Source organism: Doryrhamphus excisus, chromosome 1, assembly GCF_030265055.1.
Source record: "Doryrhamphus excisus isolate RoL2022-K1 chromosome 1, RoL_Dexc_1.0, whole genome shotgun sequence".
Lineage (NCBI taxonomy): Eukaryota > Metazoa > Chordata > Actinopteri > Syngnathiformes > Syngnathidae > Doryrhamphus > Doryrhamphus excisus.
The window spans coordinates 21,299,654-21,319,402 of record NC_080466.1 but is presented as its reverse complement, the minus strand read 5'-3'; the positions used below and the strand labels follow the sequence as shown (position 1 = coordinate 21,319,402).

Genomic DNA, 19,749 nt, shown 5'->3' with positions numbered 1-19,749 from the left:
TGAACAACTCTGTATCTGTCTCCTTCTTTCATCCGTTTAAGCACTGTGCCATTGTGCCATTTCTGAGTGTTAAGATTAATTTTGAAAAAGATGTTGAGATGCAATTGGATTCAAGAAAACTAGCAAAGTACAAAGTCGGTGTCTGTTACAATAGGATTGTAATGTCAAGGATTCCAACACAGGTTGGAACGGATTAACAGAGCCACTTAAAAAGAGATAGTGAGCCATGTGTTTAATGGTGATTACACATACTTCTGAAATTGACAATAAAGTTCAAACGAGGAAAAACTTTGTCTTCTCTGCCAACGATACTGGTTTCCCTGTGTGCTTGGTATGTGGAAAGAAAGGGAAAAATGTTGAAAGACATTTTCAAAACAAACAAAAGTATAGTATTTATTTCATAATTTCATTCATTTCTGTTATTTATTTCAAAGTAGACCTACATATGTAACAGTGGTCATCCCTGCAGTACACAAGGTTTGAACTGGAGACCACATAAGTCTACTAATTGACAGTTAAGTCGAACAGCATTAGCAGCCAGTGAGCTAAAAGGAACAGGCTGTCAATCCAATGTGCTGCACATTTCTTGTGGCGTTATGTCGTGACACTTACCCCATTTACTATCTGTTACGGATTCAAACTTTTCAAAAATGTATAAGCCTGTGACACACATTTTAACTGAATTATGAATTTAATAAAGACAAGTAGAAGCACTAAATGCCAGGGTGGCACATGAGTTACATATAATTGCTGAAAATCTCAGTGAGTATTTGGCATAATTGCGTTCAACTCGCAAAGGCCAGTATAAATGTTTAGCCAACAGCATGGCTGAAACAACTTCCCATCCAGAGTGGAAACAGTGTCACACATTTGCTTGTGGACAGCCGAGAGAGGTGCAGAGCACTAAGAAAATAGCAAAAAAGACAAAAAAATGATGTAATATGACCACATGCGTTTCTTGAAGGTAAACGCACTGAGCACCTTGACAAAAAGACTAAAAACAGTACCAACAGTTTGTTATTGGTATTGGTCATTGGTATTTCACTACATTCTGCTGGGGAAAATAAATTCATGTGGTAAAAGGATTTCCCTTTTTAAGATTCTGATCTCCTGTTTCCATGTCAATGTTGTACTGAGCGGAAAACATGCCCACCGGAGATGTGCCATAGTTGTCTGCATGGATATTACATCAACATAATATAACATCAATTATGACTCACACCCTTTACAGAAAGCACCCGATAGGTGCCTCATTCCAGAACTGGGAAAATGTCTACAAAAAAGGTGACGCAGGCTGCTATTAATGTATGCTGAAAACAAGCTGAGGTTTTAGTGCCCACTAGAGGACATATGTCTAAACTGCATGAGTGAAGCAAGCACAGAAGGTGTTGATTTTAAGGCCATGTAAACATTTCTATGAACCGATTGAACCTACCAAATCTAGTATACCGTAGATACACTTGATGGGGTCTAGCTTGGGCAGCATATCTGATTACACACATGTAAATATATCAGATTGTGGATAAAAGCGTAGCTTTTATAGCTATGGCTTTTATTTTAAAAGGGTGACAGACACATTGTGCCATACTTTTGTAGCATGATTAAAGCTTTGCTACAGTGCCTGCTGGAACAAAGATGTGTCGCTTTGAAGGCTTGCTGATTGTTATCACCTATACCAACTTCAGTCAAACACCTCTCAGATGCTGTGACAATATCCTCTCTATGTTATGTCTGTAGTCTCCACATGCAATGACTTCATCGTAAAAGCAACGTAACAGTATTATATTTGAGACATATCCTCTTTTAAAATGTTATATAGATTAATGTATACTTGCCTGATATACGTATGGCTTACTTTTTGATACTTCCTAACTGCAGTCATGTAACATTTTAATTCCATTTATTATGTCCTCTGTTGACTGTAAATAACTATTTTGTTTAATAAAGCTTCTTTTGTTATGATGTCTTCATTTAATAACAACGTGATATGTGACAGTGTGATTTTACGGTTACCGACCACCGTCTACATTTGCACACTGACAGTAATGATCCACGGATTAAATTCTCATTCCTTCTCTTTAGTCTATCTCTTTAACAGAAATATTTTTTACTCAATTTTTGTGCGGACAGGAGTAACATAAGCCAGGAAGACTAATAAAAACATTCACTGACTACATCGGAATGGAAAATCAATCATTTTTAAGAGGGGGAAGAACCGAACGAAAGCTTTTAATATGTGACAAAATGACTTGAGCAGAGCCAGTTGAATATCCATCCATCCATTTTCTGTATTGCTTGTCCTCACTCGGGCCGCGGGTATGCTTTGAAGTTAAGTTACCTTTTTATTTTTGTCTGCTTGCATAAGGCATTGATTGAAGTCAGGTTCTGGTTGTATGGATACGACATAGGAAAATATTCCTGTACTGAAAGGGACTGTATGCAGCGGTTTACTCCAGCTACATTGGAACATACTGCTAGCAGTATATCCTGCCTCTTCCTGCTTTCAGTACATAAGCTATGTCGGCATCAATATGTAGCAAGTAGCAGTTCAACTTCGATGGAAAAAAAAACAGCAACATATCACTCACTAACGCTGTGAACACTGAGAAATCTCATCAAGTTTTAATGTTGTGACACCTCTAGTATCTGCCTGGTTCCTTCTTCTAAAAAGCAGTACTGCGAGCCATGCACTGATGAGACATTCAAGAGAGCTACGGGTTTCTGAGTGTTAGACAAATCTGCATTTTATTTTTTTTAACCCTTAGATGCACGAGTGACTGGACCCTACACTCTTCCATAAGTGGGTCAAAAATGACCTATGCTAGAATCAATGCGTGCCAATTTTGCCATTTTGGGTAGGAATAATCACTTGTATGATATTTAGTATTATATTTAGGACCACACAAGAATGATTTCATGTTAGAAACGTCTTAATTTTTCACTTTTTTCCATCTTTGAAAAAGAAAATGACCCCGTACAACAATAGAAAATGTGAGGATCCATTGTGTGTTGCATAAAGGTAAGTTAAAAATGTGAACGGCATGATATCAAAAACATGTTTTTTGAGGAATACCTGGAATATGAAATGATAAAAAATTGTAATTATGAAGATATTTCAAGAAAACAACCTGACCGGGTCATTTTTGACCCACTTATGCATCTAAGGGGTTAATTACAAATGGCTGCAACAAAACTCAAAGCCCAACCCAAACATGATTATTAATAAATGTAATAAATGTGTTTTGTGTTAATATTTGTGGGTGTCTGTTACAGAATAATTGAATTTACATTATTTCTCCTGGGGAAAGTTGATTTGTTGAAACTACTACCTGGAAAATATAGTGGAAACGCTCTTGAAATTAAGCTAAAGTCAAACTTCAGAGGTTGAACTTTCAGTAGCATTCGATTCGACCCTCATAAAGTTGACCCGGTGTTTAATGACTACTTTTACATCATTGATACTGAATGACACATTTTTCAAAGATGGTGTGAGTGTGTGATGGAGGAAAAGATTGTCGGACCAGAGCCGTTCTGTCGGCAACACACATAAGGAAACGTTCAGACATTTTTTTTTTTCGGTCACAGAGCAACTACGTGACTCCAGAGAAAGACAATGTCTTCAACTCCCTTCTAAGTCCCACTCTGACCTGTATCTGTACAACAGGTTGCATTTCAAGAGTGTCAAGAATTCTACTTAAATACACACTAATCAAGTGATAAAAGTAGGGAATCGGTCCACTAAGGAGAAACAGAAGGCGTGATTGATGAAATGTTTTCAGATGTTGTCCTTTAGAGAGTCCAAAAATGTTAATTTCCTTTCTCAACCCATGAGCACAAATTGCTTATGTGACCCAAGACCTTCTTGCCATTGTTCGAAGTCTCCAACAACCACGGTCTTTCGACAAAGATGGATGCTGGTATTGATGGACAGAGAAATAAAGACACCAGGACTTGTGATTGATGGTGTTCTGCAGAGCCTGGTAAAAAGTCAATGCATACCACAGGGTTGGTACTGAACAATCTCCTGATAAACTAGCACCAAAACAGTGTGGGAGTTCCTGTAGTCAATACAGCTAACCATGCAGAAAACGTGATTCCAAAAAAAGTAGTATGCCCTTTATACATTGACATAACCCAAACACAAAACATCTCCACTCAATGACTACAAAACATTCTGGAAAAGCTTATAGTTGGCATTAACTCAGAAGAAATTATACCAAAGAAAATGATGGTACGGGTGTCCAACATTCTCACTCCAACATTTAATGTTCTCAATAATTTATGAAGTCAAACAACCCACTTAGAAAACGATCACTTTTAATGGCTCATCGCAAGTTTGAAATTCCTCTGATGACAATACTCTTTTCAACATGACTACGTGGTTCTGTCTAGAAAACGACTCCACTACGCCTGGCCTTGTTTTCAAACTAGGTGACTCAAACAAACAGTAAATCAATCTTCAACCACATTGACTTTCTGTCAAGTGCCATCATGACTGTGGTTTATTTGCTCATTGGGATGTTTGTAAAAGTGGAGGCAAGCACGTTCTGTGGAGACGCTGCCCACTCTTGTACACTGTTTTGACTGTCATTTCATTCATAAAGATCAATCAAATTCGAAGAAAGTACTGTATGTATTTTTTGTCTTGAGGTGCTTAGTTAGAAAACTCCAAGGCAGGAGGGTCCAAAGTGTGGCCCGAGGAACGTTTGGGGCCTGCAGCTTGATTTGTATTCCAAAAACATGCATGTGAGGTTAATTGATCTTCAGATCTTCAGTTAACAGAGCTTCATTCCAGCAGCTTCATACTTGGCTGCAAACCGATCCAGTGAGAGTTGCAGATCACGGCCCAATGAAGCCAGCAGGACCACATCATCTGCAGAAAGCACAGACCCAATCCTGCAGCAACGAAACCGGATCCCTCAACACCTTGGCTGCGCCTAGACATTCTGTCCATAAATGAAATGAACAGAATCGGTGACAAAGGGCAGCCCTGGTTGGATGCTACCCTCACTGGAAACAAGTCCAACTTATTGCCAGCAATGCGGACCAAGCTCTGACACCTGTCAGGAAGCAAAATGCCTAAATTAGGTGGTCTGGTACCCCAAACTCCCAGAGTACTCCTTAAAGAATCCCTCGGGGAACACAGTCGAATCCCTTCTCTAAGTCCACAAAACACTTTTGGTCTGGTTGGGCAAACTCCCATGCACCCATGCCAAGAACCATGCCAAGAAAGTAGAGTTGGTCCAATCTCTCCGAAGAAATCCGGAAGTCTTTCTCCATGGCTTCGGGTTATTTGAGAACAATATCGTCTCTCTCTTCACACAAGTGTCCAAAATATATGTCCGTAAGTCCAACACGACCGCAAAGTTGATCATTGAACTGAGGCCAAGGGTGTCACTTTCCACTACTCCGTTGGTACTTCAAAAAGTGTGGGTAATTCTGGACTGCTGTTTGGCACATAAGCGCTAACAACAGCTCTGACCTGTCCCCCCACCCAAATGTGGAGTGAAACTATCCTCTTGTTCTCCGGGTTAAACTTTGTACAGGCTCTGAGCCAGGGGTGCAACATCTGAATTGAATATTGAATAACACTAATACAGGAAATCCATCGATCCAACCATTTTCTAAACGGCTTATTCTCACTAGGGTCGTGGGTATGCTGGAGCCTATCCCAGCTAATACAGGAAAGGCAAACTCTCAAGGACCACATTATGTTCATTAGAAAGTCCTGATGCAAGTTAACTCATGCTGAAAAATAGCTGAAATCGTGAAATCTGAATTCACATTAACCGGTGACTAAAATTTAATTAATCATGACTTTCTTTATTTCAGAATTTGAATCTATCTTCTAGAAGGGCGAGTGGGTTCACCGCTAAACCTCTCAAAAAGGTTATCTTGTCTCATTGACCTAAGCCGGAATTATTTCTCCAAAAGGAAATGACTGCAACCTCCACGGCACTTGGGTCATGAGCTGGACTCAAGCAGAAAGTCAGTAAGAGCTTAATCTATTTATAGAGAAACACTGCACTCACAGTACAGTGATCAGGGGGGAAGAAAGACAGGAACACAGTTGGAAGCGCCAAGGTTACACACCAACTGTCAAGATCAACCTGGAGTCCTGCTTTTTCCAGTTAAATTACATTTTATTTTCCTCTTTTTGACATTTTGACATAGTCAATTTTGACATTTATTAGAAGTTACTGTAGAAGTGCTGAAACCACAAAAACATCATTATTATTCCTCGAGGTAACGCAACTGCAATTCCTGAGAAATGGGTCCTATTGACTATGACATAAAAACAAAAAAAGAACATCAGAAACAATATGTACTTAATTCTTTTTGTCGTAAATATACATCGGTAGAATATATCGGTAGATCCAATATCATAATAAAGTGGAAATTTATGTACAGCGTTCATTATTTCATCTTTTGTCCGTCCACCTGCTCAAAAACAATGGGGGGGGGGGTGTTAAAACAATAACTGAAGTACTCTAGAAACTCAAATACCCTTGTTTTCATCAAAGGCTTTGGCCCAAATTTTGCCTCAGTTCTCATACACTACCTCACACTATCTGGTCACACACCTAAAGTGCTTCCTAACTTCCTAACCATATAAGGAAGCCCACCCCCTGTGACATCACAAAGGGGCAGGTTTACCACGCCTTTTGCAACCAAGCGCTTTGGCCCATTCTAAACTTCTTTCAGGACTCACTTCCAAATGTGCAAACCTCATTATCTGAAACCTTGGCATCGTTTAACACGAGAATACAACATTCTAACTACATGTATGAGTCAGAAAAGTGGAAAAAGCATAATAGATCCCTTTAAGCAACATACAAAAATGAATAGATACATGGATGGATTATCCCATGCAATATGAGTTGTTTTGTTTTTTATTATGAGTGGTTTATGGTAAAAAAAAAAATAATAATAATAATAAATGGTGTCCGGAATGATTTAATAGAATGTATGCTGTTTCCTACGGGAAAAAAAAAATTCAGTTTTTGAACGATTCAATTTTAGATGGACCCTTTTGGCGTGGATTACTGTAATTACAAAATCAAGGTTCCACTATAACCCAGAAATGTGGAAAAAGCATAATAGATCCCTTTAAGCAACATGCAAAAATGAATAGATACATGGATGGATTATCCCATGCAATATGAGTTGTTTTGTTGTACAACTATAATTGTTTGTTATTATGAGTGGTTTATGGTAAAAAATAATAATAATAAATGGTGTCCGGAATGAATTAATAGAATGTATGCTGTTTCCTATGGGAAAAAATGTAAGTTTTTGAACGATTAAATTTTAGATGGACCCTTTGGTATGGATTACTGTAATCACAAAATCAAGGTTCCACTATAACCCAAAATAACTTGAATCAAGATGAAATAGATGGATCTGCAGGTCTGAACAACTAAGGTTATGTCTGAAAGTTGCAAGAATAATACATTGGATTATCCGTCAACACAACACCCAATCACGAATTATTGTCTTCTGTGCTTGGGAATACTTTGTACATGATTTTCAAATGTACATTGTGTGGTTTTGAACAGATTTAAACCTTGCAGGTGGCGTATCTTTTTGGCCTTTCAAGAAATAATGACTTTCACTCGCCATCAAATTTACATTCAAGAGTAATGTGTTCTCTGTTACACAGGACCACTGACAAGTCATTGTTTCTGCCGCCAAAATAATTAGCCTTCTCGCATTCTTGTGGCGGTGCAATTGGTGTAAGGCTCATTGCCAGCTCTCCCACTATTCAGGTTCACATAATTGGAAACACTGACATCAAGCTTGCAAAAAAAAAAAAGAGAAGAAAAACATGCCAGTTGGAGCACTGGACGCAACAATCCTCCTCAAGTTTAAAAAGAGGGAAGAGGAGACCAAGTTAAAACAATCAGCTTCAATGTCAAGCAAAATGCTCCAAACATATGCCATTCTTTCCCACCATCGGGGAAGGTTAGTTTGCCTGCAGAAGTCATTCAGTTATTAGCCTGTTTGGGTAAAAAGTGATATTACCAGATACGCCTTCTTTTTCTCACACTGGAAGCTAGTTAGTAAACTGTTTGTGCTAATTATAGAGTCAATGTTGTTTCTGTGACATTAGCTTTAAGGAGCAGTCATATTGGCTCTTAGCGTGTTTTAACAAAACTCTAAGTTGCGGTTTGTTTGGTTTGGGGTGGTTGTAGTGAGAAAACCATTAAACCATATGCTTTTCTTTATTTTTTTCAAGCTGTTGCATCTCATTCTGAAACCTTCTGGAGCTTTCCAAGGCAGACACACACACAAAAAGACAGTCTTTTGAGATATGTGCAGTCAGCTACCTTTTGGTGGAAAATCGATAATCGATGCCTTAAAGGAAAAACGGCGAGTGATTGTAAGGTCTGATTTGTTCGAGGACGCATTTTTGTGATACAAATGTATCACCCTTTTGAATGCATATTATCTCTACTCAATATACAGGCAAGAATATTAACATTACCGTTCTGTTCATCCAATTCATTGCCAATCTCCTGTCCCATTATCTTCTGTCTGCTGATGACTGCTGCTAGAGCATCGAGACCTGCATCCTGGGCTGAAAAGAAATGGAAAAAAACGTCTTAAAAAATGGGGGAAAGCAGGTGGTATGTTTCACAATAAATACATGATGAAATATCCTTCTTGAAGAATGAGAACTGGCAGGCAGTTGGGGTCCAGATCAGCTCTCCATATGTGTCACATGTGAGTCATTTAGCCTCACTTAAACTATTACAACTGCAGAAGTCTGATGTGGGGTGGGAAAACAATGGCGCTGGGAAGAACAGAAAAGATTTGGCCCTAGCTGTTCTCCAAGTTTAACACACTGTGTTGTCTATCACAGGCATTTTTTATGAGCTCAGGCGCGAACCATTACCCAGCTCGGCCAGAAACTCCTCAGGGGACTGGCAACCTCTACGAGCTTCGATTTCTCTGCCATAAAATGAATCTCTGATCCCAAATTGAAACTAACCAGAGCCGTAATGGAGACATTACAATGAAGTGTCATATGGAGGAATCTGGTACACTGACGTCTGGTTTTTCAAGTTATGTCAAAGCCATTCGGTAAAAGGGAAAAAGCAGGCACTGGCTTACAGCATATCTTCTAGATGTGGGCTATGACGGCCACCTTTCATGTGTTGGCTTACCTCCATGCTGCAAATACACACATTGAATCCAGTACTTTTTGTGTGTGAAATATTTTCAACTACTAATTGCCTTTTCGCACTAACTTAACTGTGTGTTTTACTGTCTTTTACTGGAAAGTCCCTGTTACAGTGACAAGAGTGGTTACATGTGTGTATGACGGACTTTCAGGTCTGTATATGGTGGAGTGGTACAAATTCAAATAAACATGACATGCAAATTTTACTGCAGTGATGCTGGGTTTGTTAACAGCAAAAGATAGCGGAGATATTTAACCTTGATTAAAGGAGACAAAAAGAACAAATTAAGTTAGTGGTGTAGGAGGTAGCCTGTAAGTTTACCTTCGATCATTCGTTGTTGCTCCTGTTTGATCTCTCCAAAAGTCAACCCCCTGGTTTCGTCTGTTTCGTTAATAAGCCATGGGTTGGACGTGACTCCTTCACTCATTCCTGCTCCTCCTGCCATTAGCGTTGATCTTCGGAAAAAAAAAACACAATTATTATTGGTTGTATTTGGCTGTTTTATTCTGGTTTGTTTGGCCATGCTAAAGGATACCATTATAAATACACCTCAAAAAGTACCATAATGGCACTGGTGATGATCAGGGGTGGGCAAAGTACGGCCCGGGGGCCACATGCGGCCCACCAAGCGTTTGAATTCGGCCGCCAGTTGCTTTCTAAGTATTTCTACTTTATCATACAAACTGGCAACATGACTTGCACGTCGGATGTCTTATTTAGTAAAAAAAAAAACAACAACAACAAAACTGTAAAATTAAATAACATAGTTTGATGTGGTCTGATGTTTAAAGTGCTCCTGAAAAAAGGGACATGAGAACATACAGCTGATAGTATAACACTTTTACAGATAAAATTAGACAAATAATTCAAGGAAAATTCTAAGCATAAAATCGTGTGTGTGTTAAAGATATGTTCTGGCTCCCCGGACAATTTTGTTAACTCAATGCGGCCCACGACTCAAAATATTCCCAACACCATACACTTAAACTTACACACTTAAACTTACACACATTTTTCCACCGATCACACTCACGGTGAGGTGCGTTCACAACATTAACATTGCAACACAAGCAGTACAGTACATCATTTTGCTGAATTAATACATAACTCTTGCATGTAGGATTAACTAGCAAACATCGTAATCTAACATTGCCAGAAATGTGCATCAGTTATCAATTTGTGCTTGAATTGAGTGAAACATATGCACTTACACTACTGTCAAATGTGATGTTTTGCACATTGGTCTGTATTGCTGCTCTTTTTTCTGTATTAATTAATTTGTTGTGAATTATAGTTTATATTGCTGAATGTAGTCATTTGTGTTTATTTTATTTATATTATTGAAGTATTCTACTCTGTGTGTCACAAAATAGCACCGATATTGAATAATCTGTAAACGATACTCAACCCTACTCAAATACACATCTACTATTTTCCCCCACAGGAACAAAAACAACAACAACTCGGCAACGAGGTGGGTGTTATTACTGTACATTTACTGTGTCATCTGATACCACCATGTGTCTCTGTAGACATGTTTGCCACTACAAGTACTGCCTGCACAGCAGTCATCTGTAAAGTTACACGTTTGCAATGGAGCTTAAAAAGCAAGTGTTACGTTAAATGCCGCATAGAGCGTTCTGGAGCAAAGAATTTTAATGTTGGTTCCCTGACAAAAAAAGTAGATTTATTACAACTATGATGTACACATAGTACATGTATCACCCATTCATCCATTTACTATGCCGCTCATCCTCACGAAGGTGGCTTTGCACTTCAGGCGAGAGGCGGGGTACACCCTGGACTGGTCGCCAGCCAATCACAGGGCACATATAGACAAACAACCATTCACACTTGCATTCATACCTATGGACAATTTGGAGTCGCCAATTAACCTAGCATGTTTTTGGAATGTGGGAGGAAACCGGAGTACCCGGAGAAAACCCACGCATGCACAGGGAGAACATGCAAACTCCACACAACGATGGCCGAGGGTGGGAACTCGAGTCTCCTAGCTGTGAAGCCTGCGCGCTAACCACTTTCCGCCGTGCAGCACTGTATTGAAATATTGGAACCTATTATTTTGCTATATTACAAGCATCAACAAACACACTAGCAGGCCTGTCAACCTTGAAGAAATATAAGTCTAAGTAGTAAGATAGTATGTACAGTATATATTATTTTAATTAAATACACAAACTTCTTGTGAAGTAACCATAAATACAGTATAATGGTCATATCATAACTCCTAGACATCTGGTACTCTCTGCCAGGCAGTACATATGAGGAAGTACAGTAGTTTGGCATTCAGAATTCAGATTAAAATGTATGCATCATCTTGTGACTTTGGTAAAAGGAATAAAATGCCTGAAGAGGCCTGTACAAACATCTGCCAATGCTCCCTATACCGTCCACATCTGTACACGGCATGTTACTTTCACAATAATCTGTTCATTACAGTTATAACACACGACCCCCTATAGATCACACAAAACATCACAGCATTTATTTACTCATTTTGATGGGGGGGGGGGGTCCAGGTTGTTTGGTGCAGCCTTTGTGTGCCTGTTAATCTGTCACAGGACTGTGGAATGCTCAAAAGGTTTCCAGCAACAAAGCAACAGCCCAAAGAGCTTAAACACTGCAATGTGCTTTTAAAGCTATTCCTCTGCTGATTGCTTAAAGCTGTCGGTGGAAGTCTTGTGGTGACAGGTCGCTATGAGTCTGACTTTCACCAACTCTGCTCAGATCAAGTCACCAACTGGTTAAGCCCAGCAATGGAGACCTGAGCCACACACTATATCAGCCAATTGACATATGAGAAAATGCTATGAGAATTTGGGCTTAAGAAACTAGATAGGGGCCACACATGACTTTATCTCATTTCGTAATGCAACGATTATTTCAAGCTGCTTTTCATGTGGTCTGTAATGCTTTTGTCCATACGGTCAGTCGAGCCAGTGAGACAAGGCATTCGCTCTAATTTCTCTGACATGTTTGATTACTACAAGACTGTGTGCAGCCCCGCCACTTCATCCCTACAAGTGCCCAGTGTGTGAAGATCCAATTAGCCAGTCAGTGGGGAAATCCAAAATCAGTCAGGCACATCTTTTGGCAGCCACAAAGGCCGAGACTGCCGCCAATGAGGCTTGAGCACCCTCGACCTGACTGAGCGACTTGGACAGGAGAGACTTAACTAATTATGATTATTTCCAGTGCAATCAAACACCAAGGAGAGGTTAGTGAATAATTGCAGAAGGGTGGGTCTAATGGGCAATGGGGTGAAGTGAGCCTTCAAATCGAGGCTTCATCTGAAATGAAGGTGCTTAGAATGCATTGTCTCAGGGATAGATTAAAGACACCTCAGCAACATTCCCTCCTTTTTACCCCAAATTCTCAAAAAAAAAAAGTGCGTCTTAGATTACCCAAGCATGGCAATCCTCTGCCCCCCCACAGTCAGTCATCAAGAGACCACACAGTGGGAATGGCTTCTACCCACAAATTTAAATTATCCCACCATGTATCACCGTTAAAAGTTAGATCTCACTGAACAAATTGAAAAAGCATATGACCACATGATTAGAGTTTTATTAGCAAGTGTCATTTGATTTTTTTTTTTCGTTCCTAAAGAGCCTTTTAAGTAATTGGGTGTGTGGTCTGTAAAAACATGAAAGCATGCAAAAAGCACTGCTTAGAAGCTCAATTCCAGAATTCAAGCTTGAAAGATTACAGAAAGGTTCATATTTGGGTTTATGACCATTGATCCTGAGTTGGCAATTTGTGCTGCAGCAAGCATGAAACCCCATGTAACACTGTAGTGTGCTAGATAATCAACATGAATGACCTTGATTTAAATGAACATAATCTACATATTCTCCTGCCAAATGTTTTCAAATGAAGACAAGAGGAAGGCCTATTATGCTTGCCGTACATTCAAAAGTTAGTGTGGCCGCTCTTCCTGACTCTCCATTTGAAGAATGAACCTGTCCCAAAATATTTTCTATAAGTGGAAAATCTGAACTACCTTGAATTTGTACAGTTCAACCTAATTTCAACCTAATTTTTAGGGAAAAATACTGTCGAAGAACCCAGAAAAGGGAACAGTGATGTGGGAATGAGATCAAATTTGATAACAGAATGTGAAATGGAAGTTCCTGTAGTAGTGACAGCATAGCAACCAAAGGGATACACACACACACAGTGGTGTGAAAAAGTGTTTGCCCCCTTCCTGATTCTCTGTTCCCTATTTTTGTCACACTTAAATGTTTCAGATCATCAATCAAATGTAAATATTAATCAATGAATAGAAAATGCCGTTTTCAAATGTGTGAAATGTGGCCCTATGTGGAAAAAGTGATCGCCCCCTAAACCCTAAACCTAATAACCGTTTAGCACCCATTAACAGCAACAATTGCAATCAAGCGTTTGCAAATATTTGCACTCATCTTTGCAGAATTGTTGTAATTCTGCGACATTGGATGGTTTCCAACATGAACTGCCTTTCTAAGGTCATGCCACAGCAATTCAATAGGATTTAGGTCAGAACCTTGACTAGGCCACTCCAAAGTCTTCATTTTGTTGACTTTCAGAGGTGGACTTGCTGGTGTGTTTTGGATGATTGCCTTGCTGCAGAACCCAAGTTGGTTTCAGTCTGAGGTCATGAACTAATGGCCAGACATTCTCCTTCAAGACTTTTAGGTAGACAGAATTCATGGTTCCATCTATGACAGCAAGTCTTTTGGGTCCTAAAGCAGCAAAACAGCCCAAAACCATCACACTACAACCACCACATATGATGTTATTCTTCTGAAATGTGGCGTTACATCTTGGTTCATCTTGGAGAGCTGCCATGCAGGCCATTTTGTCCAGTGTCTTTTGTATGGTGGAATCATGATCACTGAACTTAACTGAGGCAAGTGAGACCTGCAGTTCTTTGGGTGTTATTATGGGGTCTTGTGTGACCTCTTGGATGAGTCGTCACTGCGCTCTTGGGGTCATTTTGGTTACAGACTGATAGATATTTATTAATCTTACAAGTAACTTTTTGTATGTCCATATAGAAATTAAGCTTATATCAACCTACCAACACAATGGACAGGAGGTTGTAAACTGCCTATTCTTGTACATATATCACAAGTACATGGATAGTGCAAGGTTATTCATTTCACATGAGTATAATGGATGGCAATGAACATGGTATGACACTACCACAATTCTGCATGAAGACACATTTAACTCTATCTGTTTCTAGGAGTGGCAAATATGTCCATGTTCATCGGTGCAAATCCAGCATTTTCTTCATAAAAAGGAAGTGGGAGCGGAAGCCAAATGCCAGACTGGCAGACAGACAGACTTTCTTCCAAGTGATAGCACAGGAAGGGGTCGTGGCACATGGGTCACTTCTGAGTTCACACTGGGTGCACAGCCTTGCAGAAAGTTAGTGACCAGTGACACATCATCAAAGCCCAGCTCTGAGCTTTCGACCCTTCTGGTCAAGGACAACGACAAGAGAATGAGGATTCATTATTTTTAATTGGGCAACGAACCCTGCGTTTTTTTTTTGGTTGTTTTAAATGAAAAAATGGTGTCTGCCAAGCAGACACCAGAGGATACGTGGACCAACCCACTAAGTGGCTGTGGTATTTAATTTTTGTTGTATGAAAAGGCTAAAAACAAAAAAAACATTGAACAGTAATCCCTCATTTCATTCATTCATTCATTTTCTACCGCTTTTTTCCTCACGAGGGTCGCGGGGGGTGCTGGAGCCTATCCCAGCTGTCTTCGGGCGAGAGGCGGGGTACACCCTGGACTGGTCGCCAGCCAATCACAGGGCACATATAGACAAACAACCATTCACACTCACATTCATACCTATGGACAATTTGGAGTGGCTAATTAACCTAGCATGTTTTTGGAATGTGGGAGGAAACCGGAGTACCCGGAGAAAACCCACGCATGCACGGGGAGAACATGCAAACTCCACACAGAGATGGCCGAGGGCGGGGACCGAACCCTGGTCTCCTAGCTGTGAGGTCTGCGCACTAACCACCAGACCGCCGTGCCGCCTAATCCCTCATTTATCATGGTTAATTGGTTCCAGATCTGACTGTGATAACTTAATTTCCTCCAAAGTAGGATTCCTTTTTTATAAATAAAACTTTTAATTCCAATCTTCTAATTAATTTTTGTAATATTATTAGTGCCCTCTAGACATAAAATAACACCCATATAGTCACCTTTACATCTGTATTATTCAATATAGTAGATCAAATCTGAAAAAATAAGCCATTCAAGACATAAATAAAACTTGTGCTCGTGTTTCACAGTAATTGTGTACATAAATACATAAAATTAATTAATAAATGATAAATAGACGGGTGGTTAGCGCGCAGGCCACACCCCTAGGAGACCCCGAATTCGATTCCATTCTCGGCCATCTCTGTGTGGAGTTTGCATGTTCTCCCCGTGCATGCGTGGGTTTTCTCCGGGTACTCCGGTTTCTTCCCACATTCCAAAAACATGCTAGGTTAATTGGTGACTCCAAATTGTCCATAGGTATGAATGTGAGTGTGAATGGTTGTTTGTCTATATGTGTCCTGTGATTGGCTGGCGACCAGTCCAGGGTGTACGCCGCCTCTCACCCGAAGACAGCTGGGATAGACTCTAGCACCCCACCGCGACCCTTGTGAGGATAAGCGCTAGAAAATGAATGAATGAATTTAAATAATAAATAAATAAATAAATAAATAAATAAATAAATAAATAAATAAATAAATAAATAAATAAATAAATAAATAAATAAATAAATAAATAAATAAATAAATAAATAAATAAATGTGGGCACCCATGTTTTTATACCATTTAATAATATCAACTCTGTGAGCAACAATAGGTATCTCAGGTATTAATTGGTAGTAGCCCGGGGCAGGGCACAAGCTGCCCATTCAACAACTTGGTACGCCAAGTGTCACATTTTGTAGCTACTTTTGGCTGTAGGAACAAGGTGGGTGAAGCGTCTTGTGCCCCAGGGACAGAAAGATGTTTCAAAATGCAAGATAATACCGTGGAGTGAAGCATACATGCAAGGGTCTAAATGCAGCCAAATATGCAAAACACGTACATGTTGGCAGGAATGTAGCTGCTTTTGCTTTGGAACTCCACGGTAAATGTCAGCTTTACATATGCCATGTCTCCTGTGCCAGGAGTGTGTGTAGTGACACACTGTGTCAGTCATAGTAAAACGTATTTGCAGCCACCTTCAGAGGAAACAAGGTTTTATTCCAGTGGACAACGCATCCAGCGGGGTGTGGCGTCTATAACAGCCACTATTTGACAACTAATTAAAACACCCAATTTAAAATAAAACATTACCTATACATTTGAAGTACAATAATGTGTCTTGCTATTAATACCTGGAAGGTCCTGGCTCTGTGCTGTCCCCTTTAAAGGTGCCATTGAGCTGTTTCTCCCTGGTCAGCAGGTCGTCAATGAGATTATGTCGTCTGTCGGCTTCTGACTGCATTCTGACGAGGCGATATTAAGGTTGAAAGACTTTTCATATTTGCAAACAGGTGCATACAGACAATTCCATGTAGTTATGGGATGTGCTCTTTCTGGCTGTTTCAAAATACTATCATGCCCTCTATTGGTAAATGCATGTCAATGCAGATTTTAGCTTCAGTGTCATAGCTTCTATTTAGATATGAAACAGAGGAAAAAAAGGATACATCCGCCGTGATGACGAAGCCCTCAATAAACTCTCTTTGAGCTGGGCAATATTCTGTTTGAGCTTCTGCAATGACGCCCGGAGTGTCATGTTCATCTGAAAAAGACAAACCCACAAGGATAGCAGAATGACAATGGGAAATTAAATAATGTAGAATTGTATGGAATAATGTCAGCACATTACCTTGGCGGGGTTCCCTCCTGTTCTTTGCTGCCTGTTCCGTTCGTGGATGTTTTCAGCAATTTCTTGTGCCAGCCGACAAGTGGCATCGTAATTCTGTAACCTAAAGAGCAAGAGTTGGAATAGATAAAGGTCTGTGTTGGATCATATAAACCTCAGCTCGAAGTTATAGTGGTTACATTTTAATTATATGGTAATGTAAACAACAGATATCCTAGTGAGCCAAGATGCTTCAAATGGTCATTTATTTATCATATGACATTTCGGCGTTGCCCTTTTCCCTCATAAATTGTCGTACTCAAGTATTTTGTATATTTCTTTCGCCTGATGACATCCCGTTTAATACAGTAGACCAAAATATCTGACTTCGCGTTAATACAGTTAATACAATACTGGTAGACAGTTGGGCTTTTCTACAAGGGAAGCTAGTATGCTAACAGTAAAAACAAGTTAGAACGTTAGAAGTCAGAAAACGTTTTAGACTAATCTTCTTTGGAATGAGACTACATGTACTATTCAGTTCGTTATTTACCAAGTATCCTGCGACATATCTGGGAGGGGAAAATGGTTTAAAGAGAAAATCCACTCAGGTGGAATTGGCCGGCAGTACAGTGTTTCCTGTTTGTGTGTGACGTCACTACGGGGCTGCATGAGGGACAGTATTTGCCGTATGCATTGCTTGTGTTGTCCTGTCGTCCAGTGTTACGACGATTCAGATTGGGACGTTTCCAGATTGGGACTGTAAAATGTTCTATGTTTGTCTAAGGGCACCTAAATCCACTTAAAGTAACATAATTTAGCTAATAAAGCAATACTAATAAAGCTAGATTTGAGTTCAGATTTAGAAATATTTTTAAATATTCATCATTTTAAAGTTTGGCTTGTGCAATAAAAGGTTGAAAATAATTTTCTAAATTGTGCTCGCCTCAAAATGTCTACATATTTACAAGATATCTTTCACCCTTTTGTAACCCTACAGTGTATACATAACATTTTCATAAGAATGCATTTAAACAAGATGCAATATAAACTATTATATAACTGGGAAACCAACAAATTGGTAAACGTGATCAGAATACAAGAAGGACTTGAACAAAAATAATAATAATAATAATAATAAACACATGAGGTGAACCAATTTGTTTTTCAACCTCAATGTGTAGCCCACATGTGAGAAAACTACTCGTGAAAGTTGAATGTTTCATGACTAAACAATGCTTGTGTTTGGATCAAAACAGACACATGTTGTGCTTAATAATAACTTTTACAAAATTTCCCAGAATAGTCCTATTTGGCATTTTGATCCTGTAAAAGTTCAGAGAAAAGGCAGGTCTTACCATTGCAAATGACCTTATTTTGACCAGTCATTATTTACATACATAATGGTATGTAATTCTTATGAAATGATGTACTGTACATACAACCATAACACAGATCTATGGTAATGGTAATGGTAATGGTTTTATTTCATTTGAACATGCATCAGATTACAATTGAGTGCATCACATAATCAGTTCCCAGTTCCACATGTCCAAAAGGAGTAGGAAGAAGCAAAGCTTATTAAATCCTACCCCTCCATCTGGTACTTTTACAATCAATAACTGTTACATTTGTTCACTTCCTGCTTTCCATAATACAGTTTAAGGTTTTTTTTGTTAGTTTTTTTTTAAATAATGTACCTCATACCGAAGTACGAGGTGATATGACCATACAATTACATAATGTGTACCATCGTAACTGTCAATATAATGATATATATAGCACATCATGACTGGTTCAAGACTCTTCATCCTTGTATTTAGCAAACATCAACTGCTTGTATTGTTTCTTGAATGGGCTCATTGTTGTGCATTGTTTGATTTCCTTACTCAATCCTTTCCATAGTTTGATTCCACATACTGAAATGCTTTGGCTAGCATAACGTAGTCCTAGCATAGAAGTGTTTCAAATGTAGTTCTTCCCTGAGATCATATTTCTCCTCTCTTGTAGAGAAGTATTGGATGACATTTTTAGGTAATTGGTTATTTTTAGCCTTATGCATTATTTTAGCTGTTTGGAGATGAACTATATCAGCAAGTATTTGTGATTTTAGAAATAAGGAGTTCTCTGTAGGCGGCATTATGAATTATCCTTACTGACCTTTTTTGCAGTACATTTAGCGAGTGAAGATTGCTTTTATAGTTATTACCCCATATTTCCACACAATAAGTAAGATATGGTAGAACCAGAGAGCAATAAAGAGTGTGGAGTGATTTCTGATTGAGAAACAAATTTTGCTTTGTTCAATACTGAAATATTTCTGGCCACCTTATGTTGTATATTTGTAATATGAGGTTTCCAGCTCATATTTTCATCTATTGTGATCCCCAGTCATCTAATCATGTTTTGTAAGTATACTCTAAAAAGTCATTTGTATTACTCTGTTATTACCTTTTGTATTTTTTTTAGATCATTACATGTCTGAGGATGCAATCTCCAGTGCTTACTACCTTGATCTGAGAAGGAGTCACTTGATGTTACCAGATTTAAAGCAGAAACAGCAACCTTTTACATTCAAGGCATGACGTCACCACAAACAAGCCCTTACCCCCATGCTTCCCTACCCATTGGCTTATAAAAGATCCCAAAGCTCACAACATGCAGCAGGTAGCGAGG

General features: G+C 39.1%; 1 protein-coding gene across 1 annotated transcript in view; it reads right to left on the bottom strand.

Moving 5' to 3' along the window:
- stx8 (syntaxin 8) overlaps positions 1-17,752 on the bottom strand; it is a 29,764-nt gene extending 12,012 nt beyond the window's left edge. Inside the window, exons 1-6 of the mRNA XM_058083432.1 lie at positions 17,627-17,752; positions 17,098-17,197; positions 16,916-17,010; positions 16,601-16,711; positions 9,510-9,643; positions 8,489-8,581 (exon numbers count right to left, since the gene is read on the bottom strand). Of these exons, the coding sequence (XP_057939415.1) occupies positions 8,489-8,581; positions 9,510-9,643; positions 16,601-16,711; positions 16,916-17,010; positions 17,098-17,197; positions 17,627-17,745 (652 nt within the window). The 5' untranslated portion in view covers positions 17,746-17,752. The remainder of the gene's footprint in view (positions 1-8,488; positions 8,582-9,509; positions 9,644-16,600; positions 16,712-16,915; positions 17,011-17,097; positions 17,198-17,626) is intronic.
- Positions 17,753-19,749: the final 1,997 nt, after the last annotated feature.